Raw genomic sequence first — 14,242 nt, forward strand, 5'->3', positions numbered from 1 at the left:
AACAATAGCATCCATTGTTCTCCAAACAATGCCTCATTGTCTTCCTCAGCTCCTGATTGGCTATGGCTCATATGAGCGTCCTATACTTTTGTTGACATCAACTTAAGCCAGTAAAGACGTAAAATAATTAATATGGGAACCGAGTAAGGGCCTCTTTCCCTTACGAAAAAAATTGTGAAAGTGTTTCAGGGCCCAATGAAGGTTTATTCAATATGTGGCGTACCATCATGAAGGCAATCATGAATGAGAATTTTATGGAGAATGTTTAGGAAATGACAATATTTTCAGATTTCAAACTTGTTCAATCATCAATCTTGTTTTGTAGCGATAAACATTATGTTAAAATGTGACTGCGTCTATTCCAGTTCAAATTTACGTTTTATAAATTATATATACACAAAATATTCTAGGTCATGCCCTATTTTTACAAACAAGCATGCCTGCATTTCAATACAAATGTATTAAAAGGGATAGAAAGGGAGTCAGCTAATTATTTCATTTAATTTGTGTCCAATTTGATCGTTGTTAATGTTACTCAGCTATAAATATGAAGATCAACCGTTTGTAAATTCTAGTGGAAATCGCAGAATTCTCTCTGTTTGTATGTTTTCCTCCAATTGCAAATAAAACACTATTTGATTTTCTTTATTTTAAAGAGGGTCTTCCTTTTGAAATTGGGGGCAGCAGATGGTTTTGCGTCCATACTGTCCCCGAAGGTGTGCAAGTTTACATTATTTTATTCTTTTTTTTTATTGTTTTCAAATTACTGTTAAGAAGTAGGGTCTACAGGGGATTAGCCGATAAAAACTGTCGACATTATACAAGAACCCATTTCGCGTCAGTTGACATCTAACAAAGCATTGAAGCGAGGGTCTTCATTTTGTAGCTCGAACCAGTCTTATCCAAAAAATGAAGACCCAATTGATTCCTTGTCAGCTGACAATGAACATAGCATTTAAGCAAGGGTCTTCGTTTTGTGGTTTGAGCTGGTCTTATCAACAAAACAAAGAACCCATTGATTGCGCATCAGCTGACAATGAACAAAGCATTTAAGCAAGGGTCTTCATTTTGTAGTTCCAGCTGGCCTTATCTATAAAACAAAGACCCCACTGATTCCGCGTCAGCTGACAATGAACAAAGCATTTAAGCGAGGGTCTTCGTTTTGTAGTTCGAGCTGGCCTTATATACAAAACAAAGACCCCATTAATTTCATGTCAGCTGACAACGAACAAAGCATTTAAGTGAGGGTCTTCATTTTGTGGTTCGAGCTGGCCCTATCTACAAAACGAAGACCCCATTAATTGATTTCGTGTCAGCTGGCAATGAACAAAGCATTTAAGCGAGGGTCTTTGTTTTGTAGTTCAAACTGGCCTTATCTACAAAACAAAGACCTCATTAATTTCATGTCAGTTGGTGTCTGAAGAAAAGCGTTGACCCGGTTTAACTGTCTCTGGTTTGATAGGCCTGTAAAAAAGCAAGTCTTCGTTTTTGGGTCTTAGGTCTTAGGTCTTAGGTCTTAGGTCTTTGTTTTATAGACACCCATAAAACAAGGTCAGCTAAAAAGTTTAAGGGAATGAAGCAAAAGAAATCACATCAAAGTTGGGTTGAATAAATGATTTCTTTTGTTTTATTCCCCTAAGCCTTGGTGCCAAGTTGGAATTTAAGTTATCGAAATTGGCCTATTGAACCCTGTGGATATCAGAAGTGACTGAGTTGATAGTCATTCATAGTTGGCCCAAATCTTGTGGTTGAAACTAATGCTTGCGAAGAAATGTGAAACTAGCATGTAACACTACTTTTTTTGCACACTTTTCAAGAATAAGCAAACAGGTATAAATCACAAGAATTAAGTGTACATGTAAATAATGGTGAGATCGGGCCAGATCAAGTTGGATAGTCGGATAGTGAGGTGAGATGAAAATACGCTCCTGTTTACTTTATCTACAGTAGCATTACGCTTGGTTTAGCAATAGATTTCTCTTCATTCTAAAACGAGCGACATGAGGTGGGCCAAAAGGGCCTTTTGATTTTTCTGCAGGAACTAGCGAGTTTTGTGATTGGGAAAGACTGGTTTTTAGTGCGAAGTCCATAGGACAGGACTATTGAGGTTAAAATACTGGGAGAGATACTCCAAGTAAGCGAAATGCTAGTTCCTGATCAAAAATGTGACGTTCAGATGTCAATATTTTCGTCAGCTGGACGCAATATGACGACATACTAAAAGACTGTAACACAAATCTGTTTAAGGGCCCATTAACCGATTCATGCACACGCTCACGCGCATTGCTAAGGAGGTGAAATTTCACTTCCGGTTATTTACATCAGCCTGAGCGCAGAAAATAATAACAACTCGAAAACTTGCAAATTCGCTTACATTTTAGAAGTTTTTCTTCATGTTTCACTACATACAAAGCAAAAAAAGTACAAGCAAAGACAAAATAAGAGAAAGAGAGATAAACAAGAGCAACAGAAAGAGAAAAACTAACTCCATGTGGCTTTGTTTGATCTTACCGAAGTGTGCTGGTAGTGTAAATTGCGCATGCGCTGATAGGGTAACTTCCAATATCTATCAGGCGCAATTCTGGTTTCTTTAAATGCTAGAGGAAACGCGGTTTTTCATTAAATGCAGTCTTTTTCGACGAATTTCGATTAAAGCCAATGTTGGAAACATAGCTATGCATTCCTTTTTCGAAATCATGCTTTTTTCAGAGAATTATGAATTTTTCAATATCTTGAAATGCTTTCAAAATCTGACCTTTTAGAAATGAAACAAAATTGATGCATAGCGTAATGAGGATTTAAATTAAAATATTAAATCAATGAAAAAAAATCCCGATAAAGTAATCTGCCTGGGAGCCTTTGCATTTTTTCTGTATTAGTCACATGACCATGGGTGTGGCCTGATGATGTCATCACTAGTGTTACTGATCATGAAAAAGTTAAAACACATGAAATAACTCTGAACTAACTAAAGATGATGAGGTTATATGAGACTAAATTTTCCTTAGCAACGGCTCGAAAAGATCGGTTAATGGGCCCTTAAAAGCTTTTCATTGTTAACTCGGTTAACTTTGCGTAGGAGTTGCTGGGGGCATATATAAACTCCCTTGCTGGGTAGGTGAGTCAAGTGGCCGTTTAAAAATACTAAGAAATTGGCTCTTTCCTACTCCCCAGAGATTTCTTTGGTACCTATTGTGTTTTGGTCCTTTGCATATTCTAGGGGGTAGGGGAAAGTTTTGTTTTTTGATCACAACATCGAAAATAAAGATGGTGTCGTGTGTCATGGTTTTCTTCCAGACGGTTAAATTCTGTTCTTAGAACCAAAACACACCTTTAAAAAGAATTGCAGATGCCCCTATAAATGCATCAGGCAAGCAGCTTAATACTTGTGTTGTAACTTAACTGCACTTTCATCATCACCTCGTGTCAAAAGTACAAAGTTCTGTACAAGTGTATGGCTGGTTTGCAGTGTCACACCATCAAAAATAAAAATCATAACCATTCAATAAATTAAGTCAAGAAGCTGGGATATGAAAGATGATTGATACATAAACAACCTCGCCAAGATTTAGGTCTGTGCAGTTTTTCATTCTCCCGCTATTCGGAGAAGTGTTTCACACAAATTTATAGAGCTTTTTATGGAGTCGCCATGTTTGTGCCCCTCGGAGGGACACAAACATGCGGCCATAAAGTAACAGAAACATCTGTCATTGAATTTTGCCATTGAAACAAAGTTATTACTCTAGAGCTCCGACACATTGAAATTAATACTTTTTCTATAGCAACAACTGTTTAGTTAGCAAAAACTTGAGCAATAACTCATCTTTTTTACTATTTGAGAGCCTTATTGGGCCGCCATTTTAATGTCACAGAACGCATAAACTTGGAAATTCAAACGTGCCCTATTTCAAAATGAGGAACCCTGTCGAGCTTAAACGCTGCAAAACATCAAGTTATTAAAGGGTCTTACATCTGATGAAACTGAAACTTCAGAAGGATTGGTAATTTCTTATTTTGGAAAATGATGACGTCACATGAAGAGTGGCAATACGTGGCATAAGTACAAAGTTTAATACAAACATTAGCAAATACTAACAAAGAAATTATGAAGGGCAGCTTGTACGAAAATACAAGGTTCAATCTAAAATGAATATCTAACAAGGGAAACTATAGAAAAGCAGCTAAAGCAAAATTCAAAAAGGACAAAATTCACTTTCAATACAATCTGAGAGCAGGAAACTTTGACTACGTTGCAAGGTAATATACTACTGTTGGCTTTTAGGAAAGGTTTCAAAATCTTAAACTATGGTTTAAAGTAGAATGACTGAAAAACGGTAAATCCTCTCCTAACACAATTGAGTTACATGGTACACACACATCATTCCACTACCACCCCATTAACCATGCCATTCCCATTTTTATGACAGGATCATTTTGGTCTGCCATTGGGATAATTTGTGGGCCAAGATTGTTTGCAGTTCTATTTGGAGATCAATTGCAGAGTTGTACAGTACAGCAGGAACCAACGTTTGGTGATTGTTTTAGTAAAGTATCCATCTGGAAGAGTCTAGAATAATGAGATGTAATTAAGTTTGATTATTTCTATATTTGTTTTATAGGTATTCAATTCAGCAATGCATGGATATATTTGGTCCCACATTTAATGATACAAACATTCAAGATGGTGCCACTCAAACAAACACCAACTATGGAGGGTATGCCATAGCCTCAAGTAAGGTTAGTCCATGTTGAATTGAGATGAGTGCAGGTTCCTACATGGGCGTGAAGGCATCTGTGATAGGGAGATTCTCTTCTAGGATAGAACTGTTCAATCCTGGCCTCATTCAATCAGCAAAATATGTCTGTATAGTTCTCTGTTTACTTTAAACAATTGTCCATGCGTGCATGGACTGAAGCAACCTATTAAGTAGTATAGGATTATTTTCAGTTCTGAAAAACTACAGACGCTTCCTGACTCCTTTGTTCATTGTGAATCATAAATTAAATAAAGGAAACTAAATACGGAACTGAAGATATGGAAAAGACACCAAGGAAACTAGTTCATAAAGGGAATGTCTTGCTACTGGTATTGTACTGGAATGCAAGAAAGTTGGGAATGGAATGAACACTGGTGAAACTTTCTGAGCAAATCTTACACCTGAAATAGGCATGCAAATTGATCAAGAAAAGCTGTGTGTTTATTTCTAATGCCGAACAAAACATGGCTTTTCTACAGAAAAGTTCCACAGAAATGAGGTCTCGCATAGCAGCTAGTGAATGCACAGTCAGTTAAACAATGGTGAAATTAACACAAATTTACACAGTTTGCCTTGGAGGAAAACTTTTGCTCCTTCAACTTGTACAAGGAAACTCTACCTTTATTCAGTGTACTGTCCTGTGAAATCAAGAATACAATGCACATCATGACAAATCACAATTCTAAAGTTTTTGTCCAGAAAACTGGTGGGATTTTATCCTCGAAACGACAACAGAAAGATGATTGGATACTCGGGCGATCCAAGCTGACATTTATAAATACACTTGGACGTAACTAGTACAATTACTTCACACAGTGGAAACATTCACTAGAACTAAATACCTACTTAATCAGCTATAACCCTTAGTGAGTAGTTCAAGTACTTCTAACCACTTAGATGTGTCCTCAAGGATATACATATCTTTAGCACAATCAGACTTCCAATGCCCATAAGTTTAAGTGATCGCTCTGATAAGTTGACGCCATTACTAACCACAGAGGTACTCCTCCCAATCTTAAACTATGGAGAACATACAACTTATTGTCTAAACCAACATCATTTAAACAATTCTTAAAGATCTCCCAACATCTGGTGTATGAAAGCTTGGTTCCGTACAACTTGTAAGTATTGGAAGATTTAAACAGTCTTACTGGCCTGAAAAGTGCAGCAGTGCAGGAAAGATCAATATCGCCAACAGACACATATCTTTCTAGAAGTGCAACGGGACAGTATTTGCTACCTAACCTTTTAATGTAAACATAGTTGTCTTCAGGATAAACATCATTCTTCGCCCTTGAGACAAACACTCTTAAATGATCAAAAAAGAATTCCATGTGTGCAGGAGTAATGTTACTAAGTTCATCAAAACGAAGTGAAACCTGCAAACCCCACTGAGCAAATACAAGCTATTCATAAATCTTTAAGATTAGCTGTTGGACCAGCATACCTATCAATAATACTCCTAATAACCTCAGCAAAGATTGGTGTCTTCTTAGCAGTAACAGGTTTAATGCACTTAGCCGCTTCTGGCAGATTATGACATATTTGACTATCTCAGGCTAGTGGACTGGGGTCATTACTTGAACCAAAGAAATTTTTTTTTATGGCTCTCAGACGTCATGTTATACAACACAAAACTACATACTTCTTGCTGAATTTTCCAGGAACAGAATGTTGCTAAAATCCCAGCTAAACGTAAAACAGGGAAAAAACTACTGTAAGCCACATTTCGGACTCTTACTGACATAAATTAAAATTTTTCATTGCTGACCGTAAGGTATTAAAAACTAATCATTGCTAAACATGTTTTATTCCTTGTGGACTGGTTCCGCCGGCTCTCAAGAGAAGCGTTTGCACAGGGTTTGCGAAGCGTTTGCAAAGGGTTTGTGAAGCATTTGAAAAGGGTTTAAGAAGCATTTGCAAAGGGTTTGAGAAGCGTTTGACACGCTTTGCAAACCATTTGACAGGAGTTTGCAAAGGGTTTGAAAGTGTTTGAAATCCTTTCCAAGTGTTTGTAAGGAGTTTGCAAAGGGTTTGCAAAGCGTTTGAAAAGAGTTTGCAAAGCATTTGAAACGCTGTCAAACCCTGTTTGTGAGGCATTTCAAACACCCCCTAAATGCTGTTTTTGATAAGACGTGTTTTCCTATGGAAGGTCACATATTATATAAAACATCATGCAATACACCATGTAGTACTAAAATTATATACTGATATAATATGAAAATACCAAATTATGATATCAAATGTTGGTAATTATAAACAATTGTACCAATTTATGCCTGACTGTTGCTTTCGGATGCTAATTTGTGGCCCATCAGGCTGAGGAAAAACAAAATTATATAGTTTGCTTCATATGATAATGAATTTACTGTATTTCAATAAATGTTAAAATCGATTATTTTATAAGAGGAAGACACAAGAATTGTTCAGTAATATATCTAAGTCAGAGCTATTATAAAACTCCAAAGGATATCAGACTGAATTGGTCTCATTTTTGTATATACGAATTTCCATCAGCAAATGAAAAATCACTTTTATGCCATGAAACCAATGTTGATAAAAAACTGTATGAAAAAGCTTCTAATGATCCATACGGCATACAAAACACAAGAATTCACAGCTAAGAACTTCAATGAGAAATTATAAAATATTAATATATCTTTATTATATATGTCTTATTCAAACAGAATATTAGGCTGGTCAGGTGAAGTTGCCTCATCTGAAACAGTAATCATAGTAATTATAGTGAAGGGTGGAAAAGGAGACCTTGGAATAGGTGTGTGAAAATAAAACATGTTGACTTACAAAAGAGTCTGTTTTATGGAGTTGTGATTCATATGAACGAAAGCGCGAAACAGCAAGCATGCCTAAAGTTCGCCAAGCTAGAAAACGCCCAGGTTTCATTCATCTGCGAGCGGGGTGTAACTTACCGGTACCTGGGCACGAAAAACGAACACATAAAGAAGCCGGATGCAAATATGTCACGCTCAGGCCAAATTCTTTGAGTAAGCTGATAACATCGCTTTCTGGGCAGAAAAGTAAAACAACAAAGAAGAAAAGCCAACAAGCGCTTAGCAAAAGAAAAGGGTCTACAGAACTTTATGATATCATCAACGAAACTTTGACACCTACTTCCCAAGCGACAGTTAGGCACTCTGCGCATAAAAGAAAAATACCCAAACGTTTGGTGCAGGAGGGGAGTGGTAAAATAAGCAACCACATGTGAAACATAGAGCAAGCACACCTTATTCACCAGAGGCGTTATGGTAATCCTTGGATGGGAAACGGATATGCAGCACGTCTTTGATTCATGCTGTCAAACACACCTGATGATTAATTAATTAATTGATGCATTAAACAAAGAAAAATTCTGAGTCCCTGACAGGAATCGAACCCATGACCTCCCGAACACCGGGCGGGCGCTCTATCCACTGAGCTACGAGAACTCAAGGAGAGCGAGGTCATTTAACTGAGTTCATATATGATAGGTGTCCTGCATACTGCTAGGATCAACGCTATCGAATTCATCATGAGTAGTGATAAGTTAATAAAGATGGTGAATTTTAAACTCGGTAATGAAATGTGAAGGTGAATTAATCAACATGACACGAGCGTGGGACAAAGAAAAATTCTGAGTCCCCGACAAGAATCGAACCCATGATCTCCCGAACACCAGGCGGGCGCTCTATCCACTGAGCTACGAGAACTCATGGAGAGCGAGGTCATTTAACTGAGTTCATATATGATAGGTGTCCTGCATACTGCTAGGATCAACGCTATCAAATTCATCGTGAGTCGTGATAAGTTAATAAAGATGGTGAATTTTAAGCTCGGTAATGAAATGTGAAGGTGAATTAATCAACATGACACGAGTGTGGGACTCAGAATTTTTCTTTGTCCCACGATATAACGTACCTAGAGTTGAAGAACTACCTACAGACACAGAAACGATTGAACAAATCTTTGTGTTTTTAGAGTCGATCGTCAGAGAATTGAGAAATGCTTCAAGTCCGAGGGATCAAGCACAATTTATTATCAATTCACAACCTTTGGATTCACCCATTATCATTCCTTTTCAAGAAATTGTACATCTTACTGCCAACGATCTACTCAACGAAGTGGAAAAAGTGCTTCAATCTCACACAGAATTGGACGTAAGTGACGGAACTTTTACTATAGATGTAGAGCACGTCTGCATTCCATATGGCGGTGGGAGAAACGAAGCAAATAGGCGTAAGCAGTTTTTTAAAACTTCTGAAAACATGCTTGTGAGTAAGAGATCCGTCATCACCATTCCACAGGAAGTCAATCCGTTTTGCGGTCCTGTGGCATTGTTGGTCGCGAAATATAGGTTGACGAAGTCGAATTTTAGAGCTTGCAACATCAAGCGTAAAGGCTCCGTGAAGAAGCTCGTGCAAAAAGCCAGAGGTCTGCCGACAAGAGCAGGACTGCGCCACGGCAAATGCGGACTAAAAGAAATTGAACAGTTATCTTGTTTACCTGAATTTCGTGATTTTCAGGTCAGGGCCTACAACAAAGCGAGACAAAACATGCTTAGCCTTAAAATCAACCCTACCGAAACTGAACGCATCTTGTCGCTATATTATCACGATGAACATTTTGATGTGATTACCAAAGACAACGTTTTCCTTGGTCACAGTTTTTATTGCACGAAATGTGATCGCGCTTACAAGGCCAACCCACACGTTTGCGAAACGCGTAAATGCACCCAGTGTAAAAACTTTTGCAAACCCAGTACAGAGGTGATCAAGTGTGAATTTTGCCTTCGCTATTTCAAGGGGCATGATTGTTATGATCGCCATCGACATTATGCTGACGACACATCACTTTCTACGTGTCAAAAGTGGAAAAAATGCAAGGTGTGTTATTTGCACATTTCAAAAGATCTGCAAAAAGAACACGTTTGTTTGAAGTCCAAATGTAAAACTGCAATCACATCGTTGACATTTACACTCACAAATGCTACATTTAACAAGCTAAATTAACAGACAATCAGCGCAAAAAGCGCAATAAAAAAAATGGGGAGGCTTCTGTTCTTTGATGTGGAATCGATGGTAGAAAATGACGAAACAGTGAATGAGCCAATTTGTGTTGTTGCACAATTCGGAGGTACTGGACAGGAGAAGTTGTTTGAAGGGGTCGGTTGCGTGACGGAATTTTGTGAATGGCTATTTGAACATTGCGAGCAGAACGCTGAACCTTTGACAGTGATAGCTCACAACCTGGGTGGCTATGATATATTTTTCATTTTGAAATGGATTGTTGACAACAGAAGTAAATTACCGGAAATCCTATTTGACGGGGCACGTGTTATTACAATGAGCTTGTTTAATTTGTCCTTTAAGGATACTGGCCAACAGCGCTCTCCAACCTCCCCAGCCGTTTTGATCTAGAGGAAGAGAAGGGATTCTTTCCACACAAGTTTAACACTAGACAAAATCAAAACTATGTAGGAGCACCGCCCACAGAGGAGTATTTTGCTCCCGAGCTGACCATGGATGAAAAGAAATACAAGGAATTTAAAGCCTGGCATAATGAAATCAATGATGCGTTTGAGAATGGTACGTATGTGTACAATTTCAAAGCCAAGCAGATCAAATATTTCTGTCAAGATGTCACACTTTTGCGCTTAGCTGGTGGGAAGTATCGTGCAGAATACATGGAGAAGTTTGACATAGACCCGTGGACAGAAGCCTGCACTATGGCTAGCACATCCAATCTCATTTACCGCTGCGTCTTTATGGAGGACAATACGATTGGTATCATTCCCCCATATGGTTATCTTCCCAAAGATCAACAGAGCGGATTAGGCAGGCTTTACCTTAAGTGGCTTGACAAAACAGAATTTGACGGTGATTTGATGTACATGAGCAAACACGGCGAAGGTGAAAAGAGAATTCGCATCAAAAGCGTTAATGCTAAAGTTGATGGTTTTGACCCAGTGACAAAAACAATAGTACAAGTCCACGGTTGCTTTTGGCACGGGCACGATAAATGCTACCAAGCTCACACGATCAATCAAGTGAAAGGAGTTAGTATGGGAACACTTTTTCATCAGAGTCAAACTCAATTGTGCCGGTTTCAAGAAGCAGGCTTTGACGTTCAAGACGTTTGGGAGTGTGAAATCCGTCAAATGATGAAAAACAACACCGGTAGTATCAGAGATTGGATGGAAAATGAAAATGAGTCAGATTTCCTGCACGAGCCACTCAACCCGCGAGACGCTTTCTTTGGTGGACACACGGAAGCTGTGAGGCTGTACGTGAAAGATGAATTGCATTACTATGATTTCACTTCGCTCCACCCCTATGTTAACAAGTATGAAGCTTATCCCAAAGGTCACCCTTTAATCAACACACAAGATTTTCACTACGACAGGGATGCTTATTTTGGCTTGATGAAATGCGATTTGTTAGCTCCGCAAGACCTGTTTCATCCTGTAATTCCTGTGCGCATACCACTGATCATCAATTACTTTGGAATCTTTGGCTTTTTTTGTTCTACTCTTGGATATTTCACCTTCTAAGTACTCTAGCTATCGTGTATTGGCTTCCTGCAGCTGTTGCTTCCTCTTTCAGGCCAGATGATTTCTCAGTTGAATATCTCTAAACTTGTACTCCACTTTCGCAAAACCAGGAGGAACTGTAAATGGTGTTTGCCTAAGATTGACGCATATTTTGCGAAACCCCTCGTAACTCTTCTTAGCATCACCCATCACGCGATCAAGATGTGCCAAAATGTTAGCCTTGATCACTTCATTGACACATCTTGATGTGGTAGCATGGGCGACTAGACCCAGACAGAAATTCATTTGATGGTTCAGTAAATCTAACTACTTTCGATCCATCTTTTCCTCTTCAGTTTCAACATTTGCAGTCTGTACTTGTTCCACTACTGGGGAAACTGTGTTTACTGTAAACGCCATGGGTGAACTTTGGTACGTTTGTGTGCCTTGTGAACTGATAGATGTTGGAGCAGCCATGACGAGTTCGATAATAAACCAACCGAAAAGTGTTTTCTCAATTATGTTCTTAAGAATGTGCGCCACAGTCTTTCAGCACGTAAGGCCGTTGGATAAATCAAACGCTTAAAAAACTGTCAATCAAAATGAGAGCATGTCCAATAAATCAAAAGCTCTCAACAGCATACTGCTGAATAAATAATTATAGGTTTTGTCCAAAACGTCGTTGGATAAATCACAAGTTAAGGATGACAATCAACAGTTGCTGTCGGAGAAATCAAAAGTTTAAACACTGTCAATCAAATAGGGAGTAGGTCAGATGAACCAAAAGCTCTCAGCAGCACACTGCCGAATAAATTATTGCATTTTTCAAAAACGTTTTCAGTTAAATCATAAGTTATAGATGTCAATCAAAAGTTGATCTTCAAAGCCTAACTGATACTCAACAAAGAAACTAAAGCATGTCAATCAAAAAATAAAGCTGGTTTATGAACTATATAATAAAAGTAATATGGATTTACAATTTTACACACGAGTTGTAGTTCAACTTTTACAGTTACAATAATGGAACACCAAGGAGATAATGTGTTTAAAAAACCAGAGAAGCCTCATCCAAAAACACCTACTCCTCACGAAGAAGTAGTCAATAAAAGCATTTGCACAATAACATATTATTGTTTCTCATTTCTTCGCTTTTGCAAGCTCATAGTCAATTAATACATTTGTACACAATAAAAACATTTGCACAATGTATTATTGTTTCTCATTACTTCGCTTTTGCAACCATTCACACTTTCATTTTCCAACCATCTACCGTCGCCATCTTGAATTCATTATCCATCCACTTTTGTCTCACTTTTTTCCCATACATTTCCTTTACCAAATGAAAAAATGGGAAATTGAGTCTATAAGCACCCCCTTCACTACTTATATAACAGTGACATTTTAAAAGGCACTCACCAAATACCTTTACATGATGTACGATGTACACCATATCAACATTCACAATTCTTTTTATCTTCATTGTAACTCTTTTGTGTCATTTTCCCTCACTTGGAGACAGGACTTCCACATTAGGTGATAATTTGCCTCTGGATTCTCTATGAATTCACAGGTAGTGATAACAATTAAATCGTGACTAATTTTAGCCAAGGAGGCATTCAAATGTCAGATATTAATGTTCAGTTTATAACTTTACATTACTCTCGTATATATATAACCTCTCAATTATTGCACCTGTAGACAGAAGGTGTGCTGGGGAAGAGATGTCCTAAACTTTTTGAACTCTTACTTGTAATAGGATGACTATTATGAACTACGATTCACAACCAACACCAACATCAGGTTATGTATACACATGTATATTTTGTTGTCTTCTGTAATCATAAAAAAATAAAAATTTAAAATCCTCCATAAAGTTCATACTCAATAACACTGCTACATGTAGCACTGTTACTGGAAATTAATTTAACAGAAACTGTTGAAACAGCTCTATCAAAATTGTTTCTAGCGGTTAATGCAGGATAACAGAATATACATGTAGTACACAGCAAAGGCCAGAGACACATGTTGGTTATTAGTTAGGATTTAGTGAGCTTCTGTGCTAGGTATGGTGGAAAATAATGGACTATCAAAAATGAAGGTTCCTGAGACATTTTGACAGCACTATGAGGAATGAATATATAAATTTACAAAAGAAGGAGAAGTTCTTGCCCTGTCCAGTTCCCTGTCATAAAAATATCATTTATATACATTTATTACATATGGTTTGTGTTTAAAGCCGATATAATGCACACTCTGATTGGCTAATTCTAGTGCATTATTTTCATTTACATGGTATACGTCGATAATATCATAAAACATCACATGCGACTAAAATAATAAATAAAAAGAAATGCCTAATTCTTAATTTAAAAATAGGTAAAGTCTGCATGCGAGCCAAGTGGCCCATCAGGCCAGAGCTTATCCTGGTTTCAGTAGCATGAAGCGACTAGGAGTATTTCTACTCCCCCCTGGATGGGATGCTAGTCCATCGCAGGAATTTAAAAATACTTAACACTAAAACAGATCTAATTCTTTACTTGAAAATTATTCTCCCGTAATGCCCATGAGCCAATTACAGGCCTGCTAAAAGGTCCCAACACAAAGTAAAAGGAAATTAAGAAAAGTATTGCTTTTTTCCTGAAAATTGTAGCGACTGAAAACAATGATTGAAGGCTCTGAGAGTGCATTCTATCACCCTGAAGAGATAAAATTTAAGGAGAATAGAGAATTCACAAAGTTATATCACAAACAAACTGGTACCAGACAGGACAAAGGAAACAACCAGGAAGAAACTGAAACTTTCCTCGACAAGCAAAAAAGTATGCATCCACAACAAAGAAAACAGTCCGTGACATTCGGTTAATGAGTTAGTTAATTAAAAAAATTAGTGTGAAGAAGAGAGCAGAGAGAGAGAGTGGAGAGAGGAGAGTGCTCTCACCAACTAAATTGTGTATATATG

The 14,242-nt window shown here is 37.7% G+C and overlaps 2 protein-coding genes across 4 annotated transcripts in view; one reads left to right on the forward strand and one right to left on the reverse strand.

Annotated features, from left to right (window-relative positions):
• The window catches only part of LOC145492341 (putative serine protease K12H4.7), a 125,390-nt gene that overhangs the window by 67,368 nt on the left and 43,780 nt on the right, over positions 1–14,242 (forward strand). For all 3 annotated transcript variants that reach the window (XM_081471782.1, XM_081471781.1, XM_081471780.1), the window contains exon 7: positions 4,620–4,737. In XM_081471782.1, the coding sequence (XP_081327908.1) occupies positions 4,620–4,737 (118 nt within the window). The remainder of the gene's footprint in view (positions 1–4,619; positions 4,738–14,242) is intronic.
• Positions 1–14,242, reverse strand: part of LOC145492299 (uncharacterized) — an 83,125-nt gene that overhangs the window by 29,061 nt on the left and 39,822 nt on the right. The gene's annotated exons all lie outside the window — the stretch shown is intronic.

Source organism: Orbicella franksi, chromosome 7, assembly GCF_964199315.1.
Source record: "Orbicella franksi chromosome 7, jaOrbFran1.1, whole genome shotgun sequence".
NCBI classification, from domain to species: Eukaryota; Metazoa; Cnidaria; class Anthozoa; order Scleractinia; family Merulinidae; genus Orbicella; species Orbicella franksi.